Below are 11108 nucleotides of genomic sequence, written 5' to 3'. Positions count from 1 at the left end.
ATGTGTATATATATATATATATATATATATATATATATATATATATATACAAATATACATATATATATATATATACAAATATACATATATATATATATATACAAATATACATATATATATATATACATATTTCACGATGCTAAATTTGTGTGTACTATTAAATATTGGACAATGCTTTTCTTGTTGCAGGCTCATTCAGATGCAGTCGAAAGCTCAGACCTCCCAATCAAATCGGATTACAATTTTTCTGGATTATAAAGGGGCTGGAGTATCGTGTGTTCTCGATAGGAGATCGTCGTTGGTGTCGACATTAATTTATCAACGGCTTGTTACATCATCATAGTACTGCTTTTTTGACGTCATGTCCGTTAATTTTCGTACCACGACTTCAACACGAAACCGCACCAAGAGAAACATAGCCACCCACATCCCCCGAGTGTGTTTTTTTCTATTTTCATTTATTGCTGAACTAGATTCCATGTGGCTTATGACATGTGACGAGTACGCGATGAACCTGAGCTGCAGGTTCGTCGCGTACTCGCAGTACGGTGGGAAACGCTTGTTAGTTTTAGAATGCACGGAAGATAACCGAGAAGATGCTGCGTCATCTAGGTACCTGAAGGTATTCGTTTTCGTGCTCTCTTGTGCGTCTCTAACAGACTGTCAGCAGTTGAACCATAAAATAGCTGCTATCACTGCAGGATAGGAAGCGTGAAAACACACGCTTGTCGCTTGCATTCAAGCGGTAACGGTGTAGAAGTTCGGTAAGAACTTCTACACCGTTTTGCCATGAGGCGATTTACTAATGCAGATGCATACACGTATCTGAACCGCACTTGATGGGCGCCATCAGTGACCAAAACAAACCTGTTTATCTTCACAGCCAACAGAGATCGTGGCATCGAGAGACCGACGCGTCACTTTCGCATTTAAACAAGCGGCCATCCTAGTTTCTCTGGCAATTCTCTTTATAACCGTTACTCTGTGTTGTATCGTTAGCGCAAGTGTACCCGATAAGGTGAGCGCAACTGCTAGCTCATATCGTCCCCTAAAAACAGACTTTTCTGCCAACAATTTGCTGACATTTCAAGCCAGTACTAGTAATAACATACAAACACCGTTTCGATTGTTACTACTTGTATTGCCATAGAAGTTGCCGCCGTTGATCATGGCTCTCGGTTTGTGCAGCTCTTGCGAACCGCAAACCAGGGTCTTAGTGGATGCAATTCACCTGAGGGGGCGATCTACCCAGGAGGCGGCGTGTGACGGATGCGCTAGGGGGTGTCGATACTGTTGTTGTCGTTGTTGTTTTCCCGTGCACAACTGACAACAGCAACACAACGCATTGCTGAAATTTTCTTTGCCTAAAGTATTATTGTACCTTTGAGTAGAATTTTACTATCTGTCGTTTTTGCCTCCTTTCTCTTCTTTTTCGTTGTCGCTCGTTTTCGCGCAGCGAGCGAATAGACCCACGCTGGTACGAAGGCTCAGCAAAGATATCGGCCCCAGGCGTCGTGTTAGTACGTTCGAAAGACAAAACTGGACAGAAAGTTCTTAGAAGGCCACATTGTTCCAAGAAGAATCCGCAGCACTAACACTAGGCAGCCTGTAACCGTATACACTTGAACAGGTGTTCAAATGTGTGAGCTAGACGATGATGTGGGTCTGCCTAGAAATACGCAAAAAACCTCGCAAGGCCTGCACTTAGTTTGTAGTACCAAAACCAGAAGCCGTCGGCGTGCTTGCTATTGCTATTGCCGCCACTGCGGAATGGAGTACGGCACGGCATTAATGTTACGCGTGTGTCTGCCCGATGCTTGTGGCCAGAAACACTAGGCAAGCGTCTATGAGCAAGCCACCCTTGAAGAGCTTAGCTTAGCTACTGTTAATACTGTATGTAGCACAAAACTCACCCAGCGGGAAACGCCCGCAAACAATAGGGGGACTGTGCACAGGGCTATACGAGCTGCTTCATATACCTATAGTAGATCGGCCAGAAGCGCCCAGAAAATCGCGTGGTTATGTTATCGGCTAGCGAAACGATTCATAGCGAATAGCGAATAGCGTGAACTCCCGCTCATCACTAAGCACCATAGCCACGACTTCCTCCCACTACAGTCCTCTATATGCAGGTTAGGCCAATGCGGTGCGGTGCGGTGCGGTCCTTCGGTGCGACGGCTGTTGCTTACAAGCGTCGGGCGACTCTCGAAGCCTGCAACGACTTTGCGCGAGCACGAGTAGTCTTGTGAAGAAGACCTCGTGTCTTGTTATATCTTCGGCGAAGTGAGTCGTATGCAGATGGAGGGGCTGTCGGGGGTAATCGAGATTGAAACAGAGAGAGAAAGAAAAAGAGTTCTTTTTGAGCAAACCGCTATTGAATTGCCACTGCTGCTGCCGCCCACAGCAGATGCGGTATAAACCGACTTAGAAAGAAGAAGAATTGATTCAAGAAGCAAAACTATAGAGGCCGAGTTTCAACTTCGGAAGCTTCTGTGGCAGCCGACAGCAACGGCGCGGTTGTCCGTTGTTCGCATTATTTCGCTTGATCTTCCTGCTGTTCTCTTCCTCCTCCAGTTGTTCCTCATAGTTAAACCATCCAAAGAGAATGACGATACGAGCTGTTTCCAGCGAGAAACTAGCTTCTCCGTTTGGTCGTCGCCGGGTGGAGGGGGCATCAACAAGTCTCAGTTACTCAGACTGTCTGATAGCCAGCCAGCCAGCCAGCCAGCCAGCCAGATCTGGTTAGTCCCCCAAAGCGATTGTTCTCGAAGTACGACTATTCGCCTCGACAAGGCACGTCGGCACGCTCGTATTATCTATTTGGAAGATCCTCTACTGCTCGAGAGGTTTATGCCGCCACAAATCGAACCTGCACAACTAAACGCAAAGCGGATAAGGGAAGATATCTTACTTCACTGTTCTACTGCAATGACACAGCAGCAGCAACAAAACCAATACTGAACGAAAGAAATCTACCAAAACCAGGCATGATCTAGCTACTGTCCCTTAGCTACTGTTTTATGCGGGCAGGTCTTGTCAGCAGCGGGGTTTCCCCTCGTCGGCGGACGTGAATGAAATCAGGCATCAGTCCTGTTGTAGGCCCCAATATCGCATACGACGCAAAGGTGTAACAGTTTCTGTGGGTCTTGAATGCTATTGACAACTGGCGAAGACAGGTACTACGATTGCATCGGCTATATATCGTGCATTTAGCTCGCGGCAGTCTAGCCTAGTCTCTTCGTAGTTCGAGCTGAGTCTGGGACTGGACAAATGCTTAAAGCCAGCGCATAGACACGTGTTAGACAACGGGGTATCAGATAGATCTAGTAGACATCCAGGCAGCTCGGGTAGCTTGCACGTGCGTTCTTCTAAGGGATTCACTAAATTCGTCCTTTTCTTTACAAGTTTCAACTCTTAAGTCGTCTCTTCCGACGCCTCTTCGGTCTGTTTTAGGACTAGATGAAATTGGTTTTTCGTAATCTTTCAAATGTATTTACACCGTATGTTCTGCCATATACAAACAAAATTATGTATGGTATAGTTCGATGCGATTGCCATATTGTCCATGCGTAGGGAAGCTACATCAGCGTTCTGCTATAGAATACTAGCTAGGTCCGAACACAGTCGGGGCAAAACTACTAACTAAGAAGAACAAATTTTCCTGGATGTTCTCTTCCAACCTCTATGACTATCGCTATCGGTACACAGCTAGCTGTTACTGACTTCGTTAACGATAGCTGGCTACTCCGGCACTGGATAGCCGAACTGAGGACGCTTGCCCAGATTTGTTAGTAAAAAATGTAGAAGGACAACCTCCGGCCGGGCTTTCTATACGCCATGTTAGCTGAGGGCGATCGAACCGCAGGGGGATCGAATGCCTTTGCTATGTCACCATTAGAGCTACGACGACCAGCGAATTGGCCATATGGCCGTATTGTTTACTGCTAGCTTTTCTAACTGATCTCTGGCGTCCTTTTTTCTTTCTCTTGGCCCGAGAGCTTCCCCGGCTCTTGATGCCTGCTGCTTATCCAGACGGACGGTCGAGCCAAAGCCGGATCCGAAAAAGAAGACCCGAACAAATCAACCTTTCGGCCACCAACTAGAAAACGCCACGCCGTCTCGCGGAACCCTGAGACACATCGCGGCGAACCAGCCGGGATCTACTGCTTGGTCGAGTAACCTTGTACCCGCAATTGCTAAAAGCAGAAGTCTGAAAGAGCGCAAGACAAGGGGCAATTGTAGGAGGACTGGCGTAGCCGAACGAAACACACACACACACACACACACACACACATAGTGAGTTGGGCGGGTTAAACCGATGGTGTGACTGAAAGCTGAATTCGAGAAGTTTCAACACAAAATCAGAATGATGATGAGCTATGAGACATCATCTTGTTTACAAGCTCCGTTCAACAAGGCGCCGACATGGGGCGAACGTCGTCGGATTGGGCTTCATTGGTTCTTTTAGTTGATTTTGTATCAAAATCAGAGACACGCATGTTTACAAGAACGTAGACGTGCATTCTGTTGTTCGAATAGGAAAAACAGTGAACTGCCGACAAGTCTGCTTCGAAGGGCCACCATTGGGTGGATAATTATGTCAATAGGTATGCTTCGTTTTTTACCGTATAGAGTTATGAAATTTATTTGCTGTCGCTGTTATCAACATTGTAATCAGTTTTTTTTTCATAGATGATAACAAAAATTATCGTCTTCGCTCTGGTTTGCCAAGGCAAAAGCGTTTCTGTTCTAATTACACTTGCGCGCATACATGTTTAACTCCGTCTAAGTCTGTTTTTAAGTCCGCTCAGCCTTAGACGGCATTGGATCCTGCGACAAGACCAAATAAACACAAATGGCGTACTACCTCAATCTAGATTTGCTTGCGTTTTTTGTCAGCGTTATGCTGATAGGACTCAGCCTCGAGCTCTTGTGAATGAGATGTCAAGGCTGTCACAGCACTAACAATACAGAACCCAGCAGACGTCTCCTTGTAACGTAGACCCGAAAGGAGACCAAAACGCATTATGAGTCTGCCACGTTACGGAGCCATAGCTGTCTACAAATCTATCAATGCTTCATGCTTGCTATAGTCTTCGTTATTCGTGGATATTGCTTGTCAGGTCTGACTACCAGGCCATTAGACTCAATTTAATCGAATTCAATAATTTCACCTGCGTTTGTCTAAGTTATATTATAAGTGGCGATCGGCGCCATTACGGAAAGCCAGGGCGAAACTATTCGCCAAAAGAAAGACGGTAAATGTTGCGTCCACCGTTTAGAAGCAGGACTGTGTTTGCGACCTGGCTACCACCAGCCGGCCCGACAGCCCGTGATAATCCTGTACACGAGCGATATCCAGATAGGGGCTACCGCGAACCAGATCGCTGGAGAAATAAACGGGCCTAGGCCGGCGCAGCAAATCGACTCGTCATGGCCGTTATGGCCGCATTAGTCTAATTATATTGCGCTGGAGTTTCGTAAAGCGGAGTGATCGATTCTACGTAGCGAAACACGTAAGTAGTGAGGGCGCCGCTGTCGGCACCGTGTCGCATGTTTGTGTGGTGTGCATTTTGGCGGATATTGTCCCGTGGAGTAACCGGAAGTTGTTACGGTACGAAGCACACAGAAATGATGGAGGTCTTTGCTCGCTGATGAACGGCGTTCCACTGCCAAAATTCTGTTGTAGGCGCAGGTTAAATACGAGAAAAGGGAAGAACAAACGAAGGCGCTATTGCGCGTAGGTTGGCAATGAAGACGCTCATCAAGCGGAATTTCGAAAAAAAACGTGCTTTGTAATAGCAATCAAACCAACTGAACTGGTGGCAGTATTAATAATAATCGCAATGATAAGTGTATTATAGCAAAAGTACGTTTATTACGTAAATTCGAAATACAGCGTCGAGTGCGGTCTCCCATCTAGCGAGTGGATATCATTGTTCCATATCGCAGACAATAAATAAAAATGTCGATTGTGAATTTCCATTGCTGCGGTAGTAGTATATCGTATGATCATCATTCTCGGTCGGAACGAGGCGATCATTGAACGGGTTCTATCAACCACAATATGAACGCGCGTTGATACCGTCACAAAGTGGGGCAGCATATTCGAAATTTATTGCACCTTAGACAAAAAAAAACAGCGAATCGTACTCTGTTCAAGAAACTGTTTGCAAGATCAACAGTAACATTAGCGCGTTAGGATAACAATGGATAGATATTGTATTTTAATGGTTTCAGGCAGCGTTCGAAACGAATTGATTTGAGCCACTTGTCGGCCGGATGACGCCCAGTCGTAGATCAGCTAGGAAATTGCGGTTAGTAATGAAGCTACTAGCTTTCCGTTCTGGCCGTCTCTGCGATACTTAGTACCTTCCTAACTAATAGCTAAGTTGCTAGATTTCTCAGCGCCACTATCGAAATTTGCCATGTATTTCTATTGCTTTGAGGAAAGTTATCGCTCGCAGTTATCATGCGGTACACCTAGCAATTATTGGATATATTACGTTGTAGAAACCATGACGCATCTCGAGACTATCAGAGGTTTTGTGCTTGTGGCCACTGAATGTCCGTTCGCAATTTACTTTGAACGATATCGGCAACAGTTATCGTCCGCTGTATTTAACCAGCCCTGATCGATGCACAGGCACGCTATCAAATCGATGATAAAATTTCTTGCATCAAACCTACGATGAGTCGCTTTACAAAGCTCGCCCTGGCCAAATTTAGGGTGTTAGGCTGGTTTTCTACTGTGCTAGGAAACGAGTGCGCAAGAAGACCACATGTAGCGATTTCGATTGCGGAGCCGGAAATTTCTCGAGAGGCTGCGACCTCGCCGTAACACTTACGCAGCTTACATGCGAGATAAGATATAATCGTATCACATGTCGTATCGTCTCGCAAGGACGTACGATGATATAGCTGCTAACGATGTCTACTTCTATTTTTTTCATTTAATAGCAGGTATTATGTTCGTAAAAGTGCAGTACAAGTAATAACTAAGCGATAAACCGGGGCCTGCTGCACTCTTGGGTCGATTAGCTGGCCGCATGACAGATGCGGCCTGTCTTCGCATTTGGCCTATCGATGAGACAGATCTTCACAGCTAAAAAGCGCGCTCCGATGACGACTGTGACAAGTGCTGCAGTGACGAGCCGCAGGCTCAGCCAGTGCGATCACAGAGAGCTCTGCTTTAAACTGTACTCACTCGAGACGTGGGCACTCCCAGCTCAATGTATATCTGCAAGTAGTCAACGGATAAAAATGATGAACCGAATCGATGTCAACGATAGAAAAATGACTCTCCGCGCTGGAGCTCAACTCGCGCTAGAGTTCTCCCTAATCGCGGCTAGCCTAGAGGACTAAATTTGATGCTAACTGGCTGGGGCACTAACAACACTCGTGCCTGTCTTCGGGTGCCATCAAGAATTGCCGAAGCGAAAGTATGTTTTCGTCATTCTTGGCCTTAAAGTGTATGTTAGTATTCTTTGTGGGGCGAACAGCTGAAGGACAAACTGGGTGTAAATCGGTCTGCTTTACGATATTATATATGTATATATGCTGTAATAAGTACAACATACGGCCAGTCCATTGTGCGTGCTCCACTTATTTTCCAACGCTACAATAAAACTATGACCTGTCGGGTGTTCGTTTGCCATTTGAGGACACAAAAGTATATAGCTTCCAGCTCCAACCGCAGAAGTAGCTGACTAAGCTATGGGTAGCAGGTACATAGTAATCGCTGGCATAGCGTCTAATATGATCATGATTGAGTCAACTGGAACCGCATTGGTAGAACTGTCTTGCCTGATATTGATTCTGCAACGACCGCATCCGACAGGACGGCGTCGAGTTGTTTGCGACGCCCACAGGCGGCCGACACACCGTCGACGCCATCAGCTACAGCTACGGGAAAATCAAAAAAGCAGCACCGAGCTGCTCGGTGTTTACCGGGTGGACGGACAGAGCACGTCGTACACAACGCTCACAATATGTCCGCCGTTATTTTACTGCCGTCACAACCACTATTATTTGTTTGCTCTTATTTTTGGTACTAGTGGGGTTCATCGAGAGCAGCTGGCGTTTGCACAAGGTGGCGACTGAAAAATGGGGTGCGGGTGTTTTTCAAAGCAGCGATGTGAAATGATGTTGGCTCTAGCCAGCAGCGGCAGCGGCACACCCGACCAACAATTGCCAAGCAGTGAACAGCGATACTTAAAATACACTGGTCGCATTGCTGCTATCTAAATGACCAAAGCAATGAGTGCTTTAAATGTACGGAGGGAAAGAAGAGTTTATCTCTAATTGGTCCGCAATGGCAAGGCTGTCATGTGCGTGCGTTTTAACTATGGCTATCTACAGGCTCACGACGCTGCAGGATGTTGGCAACGGTACCGGGACGTTAACGACCACGCCAGCAAACCGGAAGGGCACAGATCTTCTGGTTCATGCTTGCTGGTTTGCTTTGACAGGATACCGGCAGCAGCACTAGCATATCGCTCGAGTCGGAGGCTGAAACGTGAAACTGGAAATACGCAACCGCTATGGTCACAGTAATACGTGGAAACCACGCTTTCGTCGCGGTGTACCTACCCGTTCTTCTAACAACAACAGCAGCCGTCACAAAAGTGAGCTGCACGCTAGAACCGTTGTATTCTCCTTTCATCAGCTATAACTGAATGCCGAGCAAGGCTGTGTCCGTTGTACAGTTGGATGCCCGTACAACATACAGGCATGCAGAATGGGACCCGTTTTAATCCATGGGCAATTACGTACGAACTCATAGTATAGCAATCACAAATATTACGTGACCACATATTATAGCAGATATCTGCGACGTCAAATTATGACGCCGTGAATGAACGTGGGACTAAAGCGCCATCTAGCAGATTTGCAATCATTATGATCGTTATCGACTTCGAAGTTTATGTAGACATATCTTTAGTGAAAGGTCTTTGGCCATATGAATATTTTGCTTACCGCAAATGGACAGCACAAGGTTCCATCAAACATAGCTACCCAATATATTTGGTCTGTCGCCAAGCGCCGCTCTATGGTGTACTAGGTGGTTGGATGATGTCGCGGCTAAGCAGGTACCCTTTGAGTCATGAGGTAATTTGAATAATTCGTTTAGTAATAAACAGTTATTTAAAAAGAACTCACTGTATTCGCGCTGCATCAATTAAGACATTTATGATTCTAATACCTTTATCCGCATCGATATTTCTGATACGATTGGAAAAAACTGAATCGTTTAATAACAAGAAAATCTTCTCTCATCTTTCAAGATGGAGTAACTCCACCAAAGTTTGCGCTCGATTGGATACGATTGGCTACTAGTTTACTTTTTTCGTTTAACTTCTTGATGGAAGTTTCCACCTCAAACTCACCTTTTTACGTTTATCGAACTTGCTTTTGAGTTGATCCAACAGCTCCTTGACGGTCGGCTCCTCCTTAACGGGAAGTAGATATTGCCGCCAGTTGGCCGAGCTAAAACCCCAATGGCAGGTCCTAGTCTCGGCCCTGGCGCGATGCACGTGAGAGATGAAACGACGTGGTGATAGCATGCCCCGGCATTCTAGGCATCGTACACAGGGCGAATTCGGTCCGGAATAGATGTCCGTATAGAACAGCCCTTCACAGCCGCCGAAACACTCGTGGTAGACCTCGAGGGCCTCGCAGTTCTCGTCCTTCGGCCCGCCCTCAACAGGGGTGTGTAGCAAGGAGGCGCACAAGCGCTCTGCATCGCTTTTGCTGATAAGCCCGCACGATGGAATACGATACGGTAGTATTGACGCTTCTTTCAACTGCGCTAGCTGATCGTCCGTACAGCGTGAACAGTAGATCTGAAGATCGTCACAGACCGAGTTGATCTGAAGGAGCGTAAATCCGCGTAGAACCGTATTGAGTATCTGAGGCAAACACAGTCGGTCTTCACCGCCCACATTGAAACACGCAATGGTCTCACCTTCAAGCACGGTCGATGAGCGTTGTCCACTCGAACGGCGATCTTTCGGCAGCGGCAGAAGAAGCGGTGGCGGCTGTTGTATAGGAGGTCGGGACGGCGTCAGGGGGGATACCGACTCCTCTTTTTCGGAGGCAGTCTCTGTCGTCCATCTAACGCTGTTCGGGCCATGAAGGCTGGTCGTGGCCGCTGCCTGATAACTCTTGAGGACGCGTTTCAGATGGGGGGTGTAAGCATCCGTTTCGGTGCTACTTCGGGTCGATTCCACCCGTTGCTCTCGTACGACCGATAGCGGTCGGACGGAGGTGCAAGTAGCGGAAGAAGTTAGCGCGGGCGAACTCGCCGCCACTGTTGCTGCCGCAACAAGAACGGGTGTAGGAGCCGCGCACATGGCCGTGACTTATGTTTACGACGTCAATGACGAGGCTTGTGCCTAGTTTGTTTGGCCTTGCACGAACTCAACCGACTGATGGTAGTGCCTAAACGGCCTAAATCTCAAACGCTACCTGTCCGATTACTACGGGGCTCCCTCAGAACCTTGGTGAATAGGCGAAATAAGATAGGCATGTGAAGGTAGCACTGGAAGGTGCAACCAGCTTCGTCGATTTATTCTTCCTTCCTTCGTCTGTACTGCAGAGATGATTGGGACGTCTGGTTGATTTATCGATTTCGTCGTCGTTGTTGTTGGTGCACTTTTCGTGTTGACGGGAAAGAGCGATATCTGCCGTCGAAATGTAGATGACACATTCACTTGCTGTACGTAGAGAATCGACGGGTACTCCTACAACTGGTAGAACTTTACCTCGACACTGCCGAGGACAGAACAAGTTTGTCGCTCTGGGGGCAACAAGAACAGAGCACTTCGATACCACTGTAATTGTAGTAGTCGCATCACGAAACAAACGATTCCGGGGATCGGACTGCTAGTCACAGCAACACCACTTCAGTCAACGCTAAGCGATACGATCTTCCGTTTCACCGTGTATCTATATGATATTTCTTCTCTAGAAAAATTCCGTAACGCACGATTAGCAAAAATTAAATATACCAGTACGAGATCCCTGGAGCTGGCTTGCATTAACACAAATATATATATATATATATATATATATATACATATATATATATATACGTAGTTTGTTTT

General features: G+C 46.6%; 1 protein-coding gene across 1 annotated transcript in view; it reads right to left on the bottom strand.

Moving 5' to 3' along the window:
• The window catches only part of Snoo (Sno oncogene), a 64428-nt gene that overhangs the window by 52353 nt on the left and 967 nt on the right, over positions 1-11108 (bottom strand). Inside the window, exon 2 of the mRNA XM_022831205.2 lies at positions 9390-10968. Coding sequence (XP_022686940.1) covers positions 9390-10355 — 966 coding nt within the window. The 5' untranslated portion in view covers positions 10356-10968. The remainder of the gene's footprint in view (positions 1-9389; positions 10969-11108) is intronic.

The sequence above is a fragment of the Varroa jacobsoni genome, unplaced genomic scaffold (assembly GCF_002532875.2).
Source record: "Varroa jacobsoni isolate VJ856 unplaced genomic scaffold, vjacob_1.0 scaffold_318, whole genome shotgun sequence".
NCBI classification, from domain to species: domain Eukaryota; kingdom Metazoa; phylum Arthropoda; class Arachnida; order Mesostigmata; family Varroidae; genus Varroa; species Varroa jacobsoni.
Note: the sequence above shows the minus strand (reverse complement) of the source record. Positions and strands in the feature narration are given on the sequence as shown.